Raw genomic sequence first — 17,899 nt, 5'->3', positions numbered from 1 at the left:
TCAGTGGTAGTGAAACTATTGGAGAAAATTCTGAAGGAGAGAATCTATCACCACTTGGAGAGGCAAAATTTGATTAGGAATAGTCAGCATGGCTTTGTCAGAGGGAGGTCATGCCTAACAAATTTGATTGAATTTTTTGAACATGTGACCAGGTGTGTAGATGAGGGTAGTGCAGTTGATGTAGTTTACATGGATTTCAGCAAAGCCTTTGACAAGGTCCCACATGGGAGACTTATCAAGAAAGCAAATGCACATGGGATACAAGGTAACTTGATAAGATGGATTCAAAATTGGCTTAGCTGTAGGAGACAGAGAGTGATGACAGACGGCTGTTTTAGTGACTGGAAGCCAGTGTCCAGTGGCGTACCACAGGGATCTGTGCTGGGTCCCCTATTGTTTGTCATTTATGTAAACGACATAGATGACTATGTGGCGGGTAGGATCAGTAAGTTCGCGGATGACACAAAGATTGGCCAAGTGGTTAACAGTGAGGTTGAGTGTCTTGGGTTACAGGAAGATATAGACGGGATGGTCAAATGGGCAGAGAAGTGGCAGATAGAATTTAACCCTGAAAAGTGTGAGGTGATGCACTTTGGAAGGAGTAATGTGACACGGAAGTATTCAATGAATGGCCTGACACTGGGAAGTTCCGAGGAACAAAGGGACCTTGGCGTGTTTGTCCATAGATCTCTGAAGGCAGAAGGGTAGGTTAATAGGGTGGTGAAAAAGGCATATGGGACACTTGCCTTTATCAATCGAGGCATAGATTACAAAAGCAGGGAGGTCATGTTGGAGTTGTACAGAACTTTGGTAAGGCCACAGCTGGAGTACTGTGTGCAATTCTGGTCGCAACATTATAGGAAGGATGTGATTGCACTGGAGGGGGGGTGCAGAGGCGATTCACCAGGATGGTGCCTGGGATGGAACATTTAAGCTATGAAGAAAGGTTGGATAGGCTTGGGTTGTTTTCGCTGGAGCAGAGAAGACTGAGGGGTGACCTGATCGAGGTGTACAAGATTGAGGGGCGTGGACGGGGTGGATAGGGAGCAGCTGTTCCCCTTAGTTGAAGGGTCAGTTACAAGGGGACACAAGTTTAAGGTGAGGGGCAGGAGGCTTAAGGGGGATTTGAAGAAGAGCTTTTTTACCCAGAAGGTGGTGATGGTCTGGAATGCCCTGCCTGGGAGGGTGGTAGAGGCGGGTTGCCTCACATCCTTTAAAAAGTACCTGGATGAGCACTTGGCGCGTCATAACATTCAAGGCTATGGGCCAAGTGCTGGCAAATGGGATTAGGTAGACAGGTCTTTAATACATCGGTGCAGACTCGATGGGCCGAAGGGCCTCTTCTGCACTGTATTATTCTGTGATTCTGTGGAAAATAGGCACAGCACAAAACAGAATTTTCAATTTTTATAAACTTGCCTAATGGGATGAAATTACGACAGACCACAAAAGAAATCAAGGGGAAGGAAGGCAGATTGCTTCAACGTAAGGAGCTAATTGTAACGCAATGAATATTTGTATGCATTGTTCAAAAGTTGACAGTTCCAAGATTAATGTTCAAGACAGAAATCGATGGATATCTGGATATTAATGACATCAAGGGATATGGGGATAGCACAGGAAGGTGGAGTTGAGGTAGGTGATCAGCCATGATCTAAATAAATGGCGGAACAGGCTCGACAGGCTGGATGGCCTACTCCTATTCCTATGTTCCTAATCCAGCAATCTCATTCTCCCAAAGTGAAGCTGTGATGAACGGGAACATATGTCAGAGAATTAGTGCCACTCTGTTGTAGCCCTGCGTTCTGCCAACCTCTGACTCTTTGTGACTTTGGTTAGGGCCATTTTGGTAATAGTCATAGTCATTTATGGCACAGAAGGAAGCCATTCAGCCCTTTGACTACATGCCGGCTCTGCACAGAGCTATTCAGTCAGTCGCATTACCCCGCTCTATTCCTGTAATAATATGCTGCAACCTACGGAGTGATGGGACTGAATTGACAGTGCGCTGCTCTCGCCACGGTCATAACATATTAAACGGGCGGCTCGTCCGGGATCAGAATCAGACTAATTGGGGAGCTCGCATTTGGAATCCTATTAATTACTCATCTCTGGAATAACATATAAATTGGGGTCTTGCGTCTGGGATCATATTAATTGCTCTCACATCTAAGATCATATTAATTGGAAACTCGATTGTCAGGATCCAAATCTAATGCCAATTACGAAGGAATAAAAGGAACCAGGTTTCTTGTAGAATAAGGTACAGTCTATACCATCGGAATGGCATTAGCAGATGCAACAGAGTTTCTGGGAAAGGAAAATGTTTCCCTCAGTGACTTGATAACTTTAAGAACAAACTAAAAGAATTGGCAGCAAAATTGGGGTTAGAATTGAAATCAGGTGCCAAAAAAGCAGTGGTAATTCACCTAATAGCCCAACATCTGGAATTAGAAGATGACGATGAGGAGCAAGAAGGTAGTAAGTCAGAGTGTGATGCAGTGGAATTAGCAAAAGGAAATGGAGACTGTTCCAGACCAAGACTGAACAGTTGTTGAACGGATAGTGGTACGACCTAAATATTGCCGGGGATTATTAGGATTAGCACAGGACTTGGGGGAATTCGGAAGACCAATCTGGTCTGAACCAACCTATCCGGTTTCTTCAGGGAAGGAAATCTGCTGTCCTTACCTGCTGTGGCCTACATGTGACTCCAGACCCACAACAATGTGAAATGGCCTAGCAAGCCACTCCGTTGTATCTAACCGCTACGAAGTCAATAAAAAAGAATGAAACCGGATGGACCTCCCAGCATCGACCTCGGCACTGGAAATGACAACGGCAAACCCAGCCCTGTCGACCCTGCAAAGTCCTCCTTACTAACATCTGGGGGCTTGTGCCAAAGTTGGGAGAGCTGTCCCACAGACTAGTCAAGCAACAAACTGACATAGTCATACTCACGGAATCATACCTTACAGACCATGTCACCATCCCCAGGTATGTCCTGTCCCACAGGCAGGACAGACCGAGCAGAGGTGGTGGCACAGTGGTATACATTCGGAAGGGAGTCCTCAACATCAACTCCGGACCCCATGAAGTCTGATGGCATCAGGTCAAATATGGGCAAGGAAACCTCCTGCTGATTATCACCTACTGCCCTCCCTCAGCTGACTAGTCAGTACTCCACCATGTTGAACACTACTTGGAGGGTGGCAAGGGCACAGAATGTACTCTGGGTGGGGGACATCAATGTCCATCACCGAGTGGCTCGGTAGCACCACTACTGACCGAGCTGGCCAAGTCCTAAAGGACATTTCTGCTAGACTGGGTGTGTGGCAGGTGGTGAGGGAACCAACAAGAGGAGAAAAACATACTTGGCCTCGTCCTCACCAATCTGCCTGCCGCAGATGCATCTATCCATGACAGTGTTAATAAGAATAATCACCACAAAGTCCTTGTGGAGACGAAGTCCCGCCTTCATGTTGAGGATACCCTCTATTGTGTTGTGTGGCACTACCACCGTGCTAAATGGGATAGATTTCGAACAGATCTAGCAATGCGAAACTGGACATCCATGAAGCAGTGTGGGCCATCAGCAGCAGCAGAATTGTATTCAACCACAATCTGTAACCTCATGGCCCAGCATATCCCTCATTCTACCATTACCATCAAGCCAGGAGACCAGCCCTGGTTCAATGAAGAGTGCAGGAGGGCATGCCAGGAGCAGCACCAGGCATACCTCAAAATGAAGTGCCAACCTGGTGAAGCTACAAGTCAGAACTACTTGTGCATCAAACTGCATAAGAGAGAGCTAAGCAATCCCATAACCAACGGATCAGATCTAAGCTCTGCAGTCCTGCCACATCCAGCCGTGAATGGTGGTGGACAATTAAACAACTAACTGGAGGAGGTTGCTCCACAAATATCCCCATCTCCAATGATGGGGAGCCCAGCACATCAGTGTGAAAGATAAGGCTGAAGCATTGGCAACAATCTTCAGCCATAAGTGCCGAGTTGATCCATCTTGACCTCCTCCTGCAGTCCCCAACATCACAAATGCCAGACTTTAACCAATTCGATTCACTCTGCGTGATAGGGCGGCGCAGTGGTTAGCACCGCAGCCTCACAGCTCCAGGGACCCGGGTTCAATTCTGGGTACTGACTGTGCGGAGTTTGCAAGTTCTCCCTGTGACCGCGTGGGTTTTCGCCGGGTGCTCCTGTTCCCTCCCACAGCCAAAGACTTGCAGGTGATGGGTAAATTGGCCATTTTAAATTGCCCCTAGTGTAGGTAGGTGGTAGGGAATATGGGATTACTGTAGGGTTAGTATAAATGGGTGGTTGTTGGTCAGCACAGACTCAGTGGGCCGAAGGGCCTGTTTCCGTGCTGTATCTCTAAATAAATAAAAAAAAAAAAAAAAAATATCAAGAAACAACTGAAGGCACTGGATACTGCAAAGGTTATGGGCCCTGACAATATTCCAACAATAGTACTGAAAACCTGTGCTCCAGATCTTGCCGCGCCCCTAGCCAAGCTGTTCCAGTACAGCTACAACACTGACATCTACCCAGCAATGTGGAAAATTGCCCAGGTCTGTCCTGTACACAAAAAGCAGGACAAGTCCAACCTGGCCAGTTACCACCCCATCAGTCTACTCTCAATCATCAGTTAAGTGATGGAAGGTGTCATCAACAGTGCCATCAAGCGGCACTGGCTTAGTGATAGCATTTGACCGAGTATGGCATCAAGGAGCCCTAGCAAAACTGAGATCAACGGGAATCGGGAAACCCACCTCTGGCTGGAGTCATGCCTAGTGCAAAGGAAGATGGTTGTGGTCGTTGGAGATCAATCATCTGAGCTCCAGGACTTCACTGCAGGAGTTCCTCAGGGTAGTGTCCTAGGCCCAACCATCTTCAGCTGCTTCATCAATGACCTTCCTTCAATCATAATGTCAGAAGTGGGGATGTTCCCTGATGATTGCACAATGTTCAGCACCATTCATGACTCCTCAGATACTGAAGAAGTCCGTGTAGAAATGCAGCAAGACTGGGACAATATCCAGGCTTGGGCTGATAAGTGGCAAGTAACATTCGCGCCACACAAGTGCCAGGCAATGACCATCTCCAACAAAAGAGAATCTAACCATCTCCCCTTGACATTCAAGGCATTACCATCGCTGAATCCCCCACTATCAACATCTTCGGGGTTACCATTGACCAGAAACTTAACTGGAGTAGTCATATAAATACCGTGGCTGCAAAAGCAGGTCAGAAGCTCGGAATCCTGCGGCGAGTAACTCATCTCCTGACTCCCCAAAGACTGTCCACCATCTACAAGGCACAAGTCAGAAGTGTGATGGAATACTCTCCACTTGTCTGGATGGGTGCAGCTCCAACAACACTCAAATAGCTCGACACCATCCAGGACAAAGCAGCTCGCTTGATTGTTTGTGGATGGGGTGCCATTCAGTCCCTCCACCACTGACGCACAATGGCAGCTGTGTGTACCATCTACAAGATGCACTGTAGCAAAGCGCCTAGGCTCCTTAGACAGCACCTTCCAAAATCGCGACCTCTGCCACCTAGAAGGATAAGGGCAGCAAATGCATGGGAACACCATCACCTGCAAGTTCCCCTCCAAGTCACACACCATCCTGACTTGGAACTATATCGCCGTTCCTTCACTGTCGCTGGGTCAAAATCCTGGAACTCCCTCCCTAACAGCACTGTTGATGTACCTATCTCACATGAACTGCAGTGGTTCAAGAAGGCAGCTCACCACCACTTTCTCAAGGACAATTAGGCATGGGAAATAAATGTTGGTCTAGCCAGCGACGCCCACATCCCATGAATGAATTTTTTAAAAATGGCTCGGAAAATTGAACAACATGCCTTTATACTTAGTGGCAAAACAACGTGAGGACCTAACCAGGCTTTTCACAACATTCACAAGAGTCTGTAGGGATAAACTGGGATGTACAACCTTAGCCACACATGATGTGGCTATAGGGGGAACCATTCCTTTAAAACAACATCCTTGCCGCTTAGGTCCCGACAGATAGGCCCAAGTGGAAGCAGCGATGCAAAGCATGCTGGAGGGCAGCTTAGTTGAGCCTAGTCAGAGCAGCTGAAATTCGTCGGTGGTCTTGATGCCTAAACCTGACTCGGCCCAACGTTGCATAGACTACAGAAAAGTCAATGTTGTAAGGAAGGCAGACTCCTACCTAATTTCTCATTTAGAAGACTGAACGGACAGAGTGTGCAACACCATGTGTCTTACAGAGATAAATGTGTTGGAGGGATGCTATCAAATTCTTTTAAAGCCCCAAGGTAAGGAAAGTCAGTTTTTGTTGCACTGGATGGAGTTTTTCAGCATCAAGTGATACCACACAGGTTAATGAGTACTCGAGAAACCTTTCAGAGAATAGTGAATCCAGTAGGAGCCAGTGTTCCAAGCTGTGCACTTCACTTGGCTAAGGTGATGGACTATAGGGACACTTGGAAGGAAAACATGAAACAACTGGGAGACTATGTTTGGAAGGTTGCAATGGACTGAATGGGACAACCTTTGAGGGAAAATTTGAAGCCAGAAATGTTTTGATGGAGTTTGTTGTTACAGCCTTATCGTTTGAAAATTGTACATATTTTAGGGAAAAACAATGTTATTGCTGATGCTTTGTCATATTAAGTTATATGGATGGCGATGGTATGAGGAAAATGCTGTAAATTATCAGTGAATGGTGCATGAATCTGAGAAAATGTTAGTTTTTTCCCCAGTTTGTATTTGTTTTGCATTGTAATAAAACACATTTTTAGAATGGTGTTTCGTTTTGCCAAAGGTGGAGGTGTCAAGGACTTGTATTTTTCTCCTTGGATTAAAACAGTGTGCCTTTAAGCTAGGGAGAGAAATTTTGGATTTCTGGGAGTGTGCCACAGCTGCATTTTGTTACCTAGGCAACAGCAGGAGAGAGCGAAGTCACATGGTATAATGTTTCGATTTGACTATAAAACTGGTTACAAACTGGTCTGAACCAGTTTGTTTTGAGAGACTTTCCAGTGAGGTGTGCAACTGAAGAGCATCTTTCAGCAAAAATTCTACAGGGAGCTATGGGCCGATTTGATTGCCTGTTGAGGACTGTTTATAAAAAAAAAAGCCCTTTCTTTTAAGAAACCATTTGTATTGCTGAAAGTAGTAAAACTCCTTTTCTTTACTTCCAAGCCAGGAAGTATTTGCTTCAAGATTGAATCTCTCTTGACTGTGTTTTCTGGAATTCACCAGTGTTTGATGCCTGCTGCAGCCTAAGTGTTTTGAATGTCTATTAAGAACAGACAAATTCATCAAATCCACGTGGAGACTTCAAGTAGCCTTTGATTATTTTCACAAATTAGAATACCTCATCCATCAGGAGCGTAACCCACAAAGACTTTTTTATTTTTATTTAGAGATACAGCACTGAAACCAGGCCCTTAGGCCCACCAAGTCTGTGCTGACCATCAACCACCCATTTATACTAATCCTACATTAATCCCATATTCCTACCACATCCCCACAATTCTCCTACCACCTACCTATACTAGGGGCAATTTATAATGGCCAATTTACCTATCACCTGCAAGTCTTTGGCTGTGGGAGGAAACCGGAGCACCCGGCGAAAACCCACGCAGTCACATGGAGAACTTGCAAACTCCGCACAGGCAGTACCCAGAATTGAACTCTGGTCGCTGGAGCTGTGAGGCTGCGGTGTTAACCACTGCACCACTGTGCTGCTTTATTCTTAAACAGCTAACTTTTAAAAATACCACTTTTAAAACCGGTTAACGACTGTTATTTTTGAGTATGTGTATGAATGGGGAAGTTAGGTTAAAATAAGTTTTATAAGGTCTTTAATAAATAGTTAATTTGTTGTCTAAAGGTACCTGGTTTGGTCTGTTTTATTCTGGGGGTTACTAGAGTGTTTAATTTGGCTGTTTTCCGGCTGGGTGGGAAAACCTTAATATTCTGTGACCTGTGGAGTGAATTGACTGAATTGACAGTGCGTTGCTCCCACCAAGGTTGTAACACAGCAAAAAGGAACCTTGGGGTTATCCTGGTGCTCCAGAATGATTGACAAATAGTACATAGTTTTGGCTGAGGAGAGTGAAGTACAATAATGCTGATTAGCTCAAATTTAGCAATGCATTGCTGGGTCAGTTGTATGCCTGGTTTGCTCAAGTGTACGCCCCTCAAATTTGACGTTGGGGAGATGGAGGCTGCACTAGGGGAAATACAAGAGCTGAGAGATGTAAATTTTACCTGGAAGGTAGAGCAAGAGCACACTTAAGTAAAATGAAAGTAGAGATGGGGTCATGGTGAGTGGAGTACCAGATGTGTGGAATTGAGAATTTGAGAGTGAGGTTGCTGGTGGCGGTTGTCCTCCATCAACAGTTGGTGAAAGTTAAGATAGGAAGTTATTGAGGTGTGGATGGTAAGGGAGATAAAACAGTGCCTACAGGTGCAGTGAGGCTTTGATATAGCAAGGTCAAGAGGGTTGCCAAGGATAAGGGGAGTAAAGTGTAAATATGAAGGGAGAATAGAAGTGCCCAATTCAGAAGGGGTGGGAGTTAGAGGGGACATAGTGAAGATTTGGTTCAGTGGAAATTTTGTTAGGGGATCATCACAATAAGATAAGTAAATGGAGTTAAGGTACAGATGCGCCATGATCTAACAGAAATACGAACAGCCTCAAGTGGCTGGCCTTCTCCTGTTCAGTTAGCCTCTACATCATAAGAGACAAGTTTGGGCACCTTTGGAGAGGGGGTCATCTTGGGATAGCAAAGTGCGAGGACAGGTATGGTTAGAGATTAAAATGTAACTTCGAAATAAGGGCCACACTGCCATCACAGTTTAGGCGGAATTAAGGTTGAAGGGTATGGCCTTGCATAGAAACTCTTTAAGGGGAAGGTGTCGTGTTTCAATCATTGCCAAGATGCTGTTAGTTATTCACAATATGGTTCCAGAAGGCAAAAGCCTTGTTCATGTTGCAAATATGGAAGCAATGTGACGGTGAGATCTGGAAGGATGGTGGTACAAAAGCTGGAAGGGATGGGAAGGAGGTTGGGAGAGGTCGAACCCTTGATTGAGACTCTTGCGAGACAAAATAATCGATGCGTAGAGGATAGAGCAGTTAGGGTTACTGCTATTAAGAAGGCACTATCGGAGGGTAGCCATGGGCTTGTCCCTAGCTTGAATGCCCTTGGACTCTTTTTTTTTTTATAGGAGAAGGTAGGCTGAGAAGTAGTGATGGGTTGGAGAAGGGATCAAGGAGTGTTAAGTTCTCTAGGAGGGGAAATGAAAGGTGGCATGGTTGGGTGGGGAGAGAAGGACCAAAAAGAAAATGGAAATAATGTGCTGCAGTCTGGATGCATCGTTAAACTTGAGATTAAGCATCATCAAAAGGATGAAAGCTCACTGACCTGAAATGTTAACACACTTTCTCTCTCCACAAATGCCACCTGACCTGAGTATTTCTAGCATTTGCTGTTTTTATTTCAGATTTCCAGCATCTGCAGTATTTTGCTTTTGTATTCATGGTGTGCAAGATAGCCAAGTGACTTACTAAAGTCAGCTGTGCTTTTTAAAAAAAAAAAATGTTTTACCCAGAGAAGCATTTTACTTTAGCAGTATAATGATACTATTCTTTGTTGCAGGCCCTGCATTATGGTGCAGAAGATAACAGTACTATTATTGTGGTTCCATTTGGTGCATGGGGGAAGCACAAGCACTCTGGCACCAGCTTTTCATTCAGCCGAAGCTTTGTCTCAAGTGGAAGATGGGCATGAAGTTGTGACTAAGGAAAGACTTGCAGTCTGTATGCTGTGACCTATCCGATGTTCAGAAAGTAATCATTTTAAGGCCTCTTTCAAAGACCATATATTTCGCATTTCCATTTGGTAAATGTTCATCCTGTTAAGAACTGTAATGTGAATAAAGGCAGCTAGTCAGACATAGAATTAAAGCATTGCTGTGTCATTTTAACAAAGGATTTAATAACTGAACAGAAATAATTGATCTTTGCAGAAGAACAGGCACAGGTACTGAAAGTTCACATTGATCATTTTAGATGTCTGCTTAGCTGTATGAAAATGTCTTGTATAAATTCTCAAATGCTTTTGTGCTCTAAGTCACAGTAACTGGTTATATTCAGCTTGGTGCAACAATGCAAAGATAGTTTGCGCCCATACTAATGTGATTTTAGTTCTGACACTGAAACAAGTAGGTTTGTTGGACGACAAGTACTGGATGTTCTATCTAACGCAGGGAATTAGGAAAAAAATTGTCTATTTGTTCTGGATCCTAAATACCCCTGAACTAATACTGTTTATCCAATATATCCTTGAAAGAATCTTTTACTCTGCAATTTAAATGCATTGGGGGAAAAAACTCGCCCTGCCTAAACTTGAGCTGCTTTATTGCTAATGTTTAGCTAAACAAATGATTTTCAAATGCTTAAGCCTTTTCACTTTTCCATGACTATTCTAATTTCCTCTGCTTCAAGCATGGCCAACAAAGCACAGCGAGAACTATATTTCCATACAGTATTAGAATTTGAGCTTTAATGTATTGTTAGCTAGAGCTTGAGTTAAGAGCTTTTCTTTTGGTCCCTATTGTAAACTGAATGTGGTTGCATTTGTAGCCGAAAATTTGACTTATTATTTATCAGGTGTGGGGGCTGCCTCAGTCATTGTAACTTCTACCACAAATATTTGTGCCTTCCCAGGTCACTGTGAGAATGACTGTGTGGGATATGACCGGAATATATGTAATGGTGTGCCTTTTTAGCCCTACTTTTTCCAGCACTCATCTCGGATGGAATTTGTGAAGTTTGTGTGAAGTGCGGTATGCTTCGATTTATGATTTGAGTTTCAAAACAGAGTGGAGGGATATTTGCTTGATCCCAAATCAGCAGGGCAACAAAATTAGTCAGTATTGCTCCTGAATATGGACCTAAATCATTTATGGCTCTGAGATGTTTGTTCTTTCTCTACGTTAAAGGCAATATGTAAATGCAAGTTCTTGTAAATGACGAGAAGTGTTCGATATAATGAATGCCCTTTCCTTATATTCTCATGCTGTTGAATTTGCCCAAATTCTCCAGCAAAAGTTTCTGTTTTGTGTGTGTCAAACATAATTGCGTGATCTTGACTGTTGGGATTTGCTGGTAATAACTGGAGGATGGAACTTATTTTTGTTCTGGGGATATGGGTGCTGTTGGCAAGGCTAGCATTTGTTGCCCCTCTCTAATTGCCCTTGAGAAGGTAGTGGTGAACCACCTTCTTGAACTATTGCAGTCCATGTGATGTAGGTACTCCCACCGTGCTATAATGGAAGGGGTTGGAGGATTTTGAGCCAGCAACAGTGAAGGAATGGCGAAATAGTTCCAAGTCAGGATGATGTGGCCTGGAGGGAAACTTGAAGGTGGTAGTGTTCCCATGCATCTGCTGCTCCTCTCCTTCCAGGTGGTAGAGGTTGTGGGTTTGGAAGGTGCAATTGGAGGAGGCTTGGTGAGCTGCTGCAGTGCATCTTGTAGATGGTACATGCTGCCGCCACTGTGCACCAGTGTTGGAGAGAGTGAATGTTTAAGGTGGTGGATGGGGTACAGATCAAGCAGGCTGCTTTGTCTTGGGTGGTGTCAAGCTTCTTGAGTGTTGTTGGAGCTGTACTCATAGCAAGTGGAGAGTATTCCATCACACTCCTGACTTGTGCCTTGCAGATGGTGAACAGGCTTTGGGGAGTCAGAAGGTGAGTTACCTTTGCAGAATTCCCAGCCTCTGACCTGCTCCTGTAGTTACAGTATTTATATGAATGGTCCAGATCAGTTTCTGGTCAATATTAACTCCCAGCATGTTGATGGTACAGGGGGAATTCAGTGATAGTAATGCTGTTCAATGTCAAGGGGCGATGGTCATTACCTGGCACTTACCACTTAGCAGTCCAAGCCTGAATGTTTTCCAGGTCTTGCTGTATGTAGGTACAGGCTGCTTCATTATCAGAGGAATTGTGAATGGTACTAAGCACAGTGAAATTATCAGCAAACATCTCCAATTCTGACCTTATGATGGTGGGAAGGTCAGCGATGAAGCAGCTGAAGATGGTTGGGCCTAGGACACTACCCTGAGGAACTCCTGCAATGCAATGATGCCCTGGGGTTGAAATGATTGGCCTTCAACAACCAGAACCATCTTCCTTTGTGCTAGCTATGACTCCAACCAGTGGAGAGTTTTCCCCTGATTCCCATTGACTTCAAATTTTCTAGGGTGCTCTTTGGTGCCACACTGTTTAATTATGTTTTGATGTCCAGGGCAGCCGCTCTCATCTCACCTCTGGAGTTCAGTTCTTTTGTCCATTTTTGGACCGAGGCTGTAATGAGGTCTGGAGCTGTGGCTGTAGGGAAACCCAGACTGAGCGTTGGTGAGCAGGTTGTTGCTGAGTAAGTGCCACTTGATAGCCCTGTTAATGACACTTCCATTACTTTTGCTGATTAATCAGCGTAGATTGATCGTGGGGTAATTGGCAGATTGGATTTGTCCTGCTTTTTGTGGACAGGACATACCTGGGCAATTTTCCACATTGTCCATTGGATGTCTGTGTTGTAACTATACTGGAAGAGCTTGACGAAGGGCGTGACTAGTTCCAGAGCACAGGTCTTCATTACTACAGCTGGGATATTGTCAGGGCCCATAGCCTTTGCTGTATCCATTGCCTTCATCCATTTCTAGATAGCACGTAGAGTGAGTCAAATTAGTGTCTAGAATTTAGCATCCAAAGTAGCTCAGGCTAAAATGCTTCCTTTTTTGACCGCTTGTACTTTTACTCTGTAAAGTTCTAGCTAAGATCGGTTGTGAACTCGATATGCAGACTCTTTTGAAGGCTAGAACTGTGTGAATGCATTGAGAGAAACAAGCAAAATGAATTATAAAACTTGTGGCACAATGTGGGCATTATGAAATAAACTGGAGAAGCACTTGCAGTATATTTGCATGAATGGAAGGGAACTTATTTAGAAGAGAGGGATGTGTTATTTACTGTAATTCTGAAGGATAGTGGGAATTGGCAGTACACATTGTGACAATATGGTGTTTTTCCTTGCTTTCCTTTTCTCTTGCACTCTGCCCCCAATCCCGTATCTCATAGTATGAAAGATTGAATTGGAACACTTATTTTAACCCTACCTTTTGAGTACCTGTAGAATCCTAGCAATCCATGGACATGCGTTTTTAGCTTATGTTTTTGAGGCAACGCTAGAAGGCACACACTTGCCTATATTAAACATTAAGTTTAAAGAAAGAATATTTCAGATTATCCCTTGGGTTATATTCATTCATGATCATATACAACTGTCTGTATATCCTGAGATGGTAAGACTTTTGGTATTTTTATTTGTAAATAAGCTAAATTGAAATGCTTTCGTTTAATCAGTGTGAAAGTAGCATGGTCAGGGATAAGAAGGGATTTCTTGCTGGTTTTATCCATTTTGGTAAAACTCCTTTTATACACTATTAAACTAAATATTAGAAAATAATGTGATTTCTATAGAATTCTAAATGTTTTAACCATACTGTGTTGCTCATCTATAATATCTTACTGTAGAAATCTGCAAGAACTATAAGAAAAGATACAGTACCTCAGTTGTGTAAATGCCGGCACAAAACGCATTAACTATTTTAACTGTGATTTAAATCAGTGGGACTTACCCGATCTCCTTTCTTGAGTAAAGACTGCTCTGCATACTTAGCTGGATCCTTGAAATGGTGGGTGGTGATGAAATGAACATTTAGTATGCTATATGTACAATATAGGGAGATTTTCAAAAGTCGCTGCTGTAACCTATTTTACTTTGAGTTTAGTTCACCATTTTCAAACAGTTGACATTGTCCAAATATCATTTTGTGACCTGATCTGTGCATGCAGGTACTTCTGCTAGGTCTTGTATTATAATGTGTATAATATGTAAATACTTGTGCTGTATATAGTATTAATCAATAAATACACATTAGATCTATATTTGTCTTGGTTAGTAAATATGTACTATATTGTGGTTCAACTGACTGTACAGATTTTGCACTTTTATTTTAACCATTTTTTATAAACCGGTAGAACCCTGGCAATCCAAAGGCAGGGTTTGATTACATTTTGGAGGTAATACTAGAAGGCGTATATTGTATTTATCTAAAGGACTGCTATTGGTGAGCTACAGATATGAATTCAAAACTTTGATTTTTTTTTCTTGTAGAAATAGAGGTCTGTATGGAAGGAACTCTATTCATTTTGTTAAAAGACCATTTGGGTAGTCACTGCAGTTTAGCACATAGGTGCTTTCAATGTTTAGGAATGTACTGTAATTGGAATAATATATTTGATTTTGTATGCTGAGGGCATAAAGCTCTGGTGTAACCTTGTGTGCAACTCTCAAAACACAAGTTTATTGCATATGTGGTGCAAAAAAAACAGACCTAAAGCTATGAAATATAATAGGACAAACTACAACCATGTTTAGTATAAAATATATGATGTACCACGCTGGCGGGCTGGCTGCAGTGCTTTGTTATAAATGTATGTGCTTAATACAATCAGTACCTAACTATGCTGTGATATTTCATTGTAGAGTTGTGCAAATGTGAATTAGTGCTGGATTTAATGAAACCAGTAACTTGAGTGACTCACCTCCATCAGCATTCAGCGGTGATAAATCTCTCATCAGCCATCACGCACCACACAAAATTATTATTTTTAGTTTTAGTGGAACTGGGGAGTGATTAGTGTGGCCCTTATTATTGTCTAATGCTAATATACAGAGAACAGTACATCATGAAGGTGGAGTGGTTGTAGTTTAAACATTGAGCTATTTTCATCTTATGGGCATATGGTTGTGCTACTGGACTGGTAATCTAGAGAATACAAGTTCAGATCCCACCATGTCACTTTGAGGATTTCAGTGCATGACCATGAAGTTGTCTTAAACTCGACTGGTTCACTAATGTATTTTTTTATGGAAGGAAACCTGCTCTCTTTACTCATTCTGGCCTATACATGACTCTGGTCCCACACCAACATGGTTGACTCTTAACTACCCTCTGAAGTCACCCAGCAAGCCACTCAGTTATATCAAACTTTCCAGCAAGTCAGTGCTGGAAAGATCATCTTTACTGTGAATTATCAGAAGTAGTTTTTATTGACACAAATACCTTTCATCAGATTTGGACCAAATAATTATTTGGTCAGTTAATTGTTTCATGTAGAGCGGCAAGTGAGCAGTTTAAATGCCTGAATGGAATGTGAAAGCAACTATAGATAAGATTCAAGTTGTTCTGGTTTAAAAGAAATCAGAGAATCATTTAATGGTCACTAAAAATGGAGCAATGCTACATATGTAGTTGTCCTGGTTTTGTGAAGTGTGTTTTTTTTCTTTTATCTTTTGCTAATGTGATTCTGGTACACGCAACCATCATTTGACAGCATCTGTTAAATGAATTTGCAATTGCAGCAGCTTTATTAATAATATGGTCTAACTTTATATATGTAACTCTGATTTATTCTAATTTGTTTTAGAAGTGAGTTTTGAAGGTTTTCCATATCAACCGTACCAAAATTGTATTAGAATTCCTGCTTTTTCCTTTTCCAGCGTCCTACTTGTATTTACAGTATGGAAGATATTACTTGTATGATACTGGCTACGTTGCATCTTTTTAAAGTTTGAATTGTCGATGTTTTGGGTAATGCATGATGGAAACGACATGTACTGCTGTTGTACAACTGTGAAAAATGTAAGCTGTATGTGACCTTTCAAAATACTAAAAAATAAAATAATTTACATATCTTATACATGTTTTATTTCTGCTAGGGGTGATTCTTCTGCTCATTTCCCCCTTCCCCCTCCCTCTGATTAAACCTTTAGTGCAGTATCTGAAAGCACCAATAAAATTAAAAATTGGTTGCCAAATTGAAAAAATCTGGTCAGTGCTCATTAATGAGCAGAACAACGGAAATATTGGACAACTGGAATCCTATTTATCATGCATGATTTTTTTAAGCTCTTGTTATGACCAGGTGAGAAAGGTGTCTAGGGGTCTCCTTCAGCCTTCACCTGGTCTTATTTTAACAGGATTTAATTTTTAAACTGTTTTGAGCTCCCCCTTGGTGAATCCTTGTTCACTGCTTTCCAATTATAAGGCAAAGAAATGAGCACAAACAGGCTTCCTTAGGTTTGAAGAAGAAAAGTGAAATTTATTAGAACTTAAGCTCTAATGTGGTTGATGCCTATGGATACACGATATGCCCCACGCTAGCATGCATACGTGATATGCACATGCAAATAGAGACAGAAAAGAGCAGAAGAAAAATAAAGTGGAGAGGTTTGAAGCAATATCAGAAGAGTTTCTTGTTACTGTGCTTTGAGCTCACGATAGTCCATTTGTAGATAGTTCTTGCTTGTAGGTAATTCTTGCTTTTTGTTGGGGCTTAGTATTCTTTTTAAATCTTGTTCGCTGTCGGAGACCTTTCTTGGGGTTTCTGTGTCTTCAATGGATTCTAAAGCTGGTGAGAAAGAGATGAGCAGACAGGAGAGAGGTCTTTTCCAGTCCAGGAGCAAACAGCTTTCTGAGTTTTAAAACTCTGGCAAGTTCAAATTTAAAAAAACTCCAACAGCCAGTTAGTCATGTGACTAAACTGGTCTGACCATGTTTGTTTGTGGTATTTGGCCATCTTAGCAGTTAACCTGGAATTCTAACCTTGCTACCTTCAACATGTGATAATCAAAAGTCCATTGTGGATTAAATTGGAGCAAGGAGTGGACCCTTTTGTCCTTTTCAAGTACTGTCTGTTACTATGAAAATGCCTTTCCAGACAAGGGTCTGATCTTTTAAAAATACAAGTTCTTCCCTTACTTTAAAAATCAATGTTCATGTGATGAAATTAATGTCTCATTTTTGGCAAGGTGGGGCCTGCATGACACTCCTGTACAGAGCTACATAGCAACTGGTCAGCCCACAGTCTCTCCGGGAAGTGTTAAAAATGTTAAAAGGATAGAGCAGATAGAAACTCTCTCCTCTGGTGGGAAAAATCAAGAACAAGGGAACATGATCTTTTAAAATCAGAGCTTAGGCCTTTGAAGGAGTGAAATCAGGAAGTATTTCTTCACACAAAGGGTAGTAGAAATCTGGAAATCTATCCCCCAAAAGACTATGGATGCTGGGTCAATTGGAGCTTTAGAGACAGATTGATGGCCTTATCCAACTAAAATCTATCAAGGGATATAGAGCTAAGGTGAGTAAATGGAGGTGAAGTACAGATCAGCCATGATCCAAATGAATAGCAGAGCAGACTTAAGGGGCTGAATAGCCTACTACTTATGTTACTAAAAATTCTTATGCAGAGCCAGTGTTATGACTTGATAGAGGTCTTTAAACATATAAAGGAATTTCAATAGGGTAGATGTGGAGATGATTTCACTTGTTAGGCGGAGACCAGAACTAGGGGACCATAAATATAAGATAGTCACTAATAAATCCAATTGGGGAATTCAGGAGAGTGGTGAGAATGTGGGACTATCTACCCACGGAATAACTGAAGCAAATAGCGTAGATGCATTTAAGGGGAAACTGGATAAACACATGAGGGAGAAAGGAATAGAAGGATATGGTGATGGGGTGAGATGAAGTAGGGGGTGGGAGGAGGCTCATGTGTAGCATAAACACCAGCACAGAGTAGTTGGGCTGAATGGGGTGTTTCAGTGCTGTAAAATAATTTGTAAAACATACAAGAGCACTTTTTTTTTTAAAAGAAAGAAAATTTCCCTCCCAAGGCAATTGCGGTCATGCACAGTTAGCACTTGTGGTAGGGTCAGAAAGTTTTTCAATTGTGTCTATA

At 42.3% G+C, this 17,899-nt stretch overlaps 1 protein-coding gene across 2 annotated transcripts in view; it reads left to right on the top strand.

Annotated features, from left to right (window-relative positions):
* ppm1kb (protein phosphatase, Mg2+/Mn2+ dependent 1Kb) overlaps window positions 1–15,840 on the top strand; it is a 56,491-nt gene extending 40,651 nt beyond the window's left edge. For both annotated transcript variants that reach the window (XM_068045794.1, XM_068045802.1), the window contains exon 7: window positions 9,685–15,840. In XM_068045794.1, the coding sequence (XP_067901895.1) occupies window positions 9,685–9,816 (132 nt within the window). In that variant the 3' untranslated portion in view covers window positions 9,817–15,840. The remainder of the gene's footprint in view (window positions 1–9,684) is intronic.
* The last annotated feature ends 2,059 nt before the right edge of the window (window positions 15,841–17,899 follow it).

Source organism: Heterodontus francisci, chromosome 1, assembly GCF_036365525.1.
Source record: "Heterodontus francisci isolate sHetFra1 chromosome 1, sHetFra1.hap1, whole genome shotgun sequence".
Lineage (NCBI taxonomy): Eukaryota > Metazoa > Chordata > Chondrichthyes > Heterodontiformes > Heterodontidae > Heterodontus > Heterodontus francisci.
Note: the sequence above shows the minus strand (reverse complement) of the source record. Positions and strands in the feature narration are given on the sequence as shown.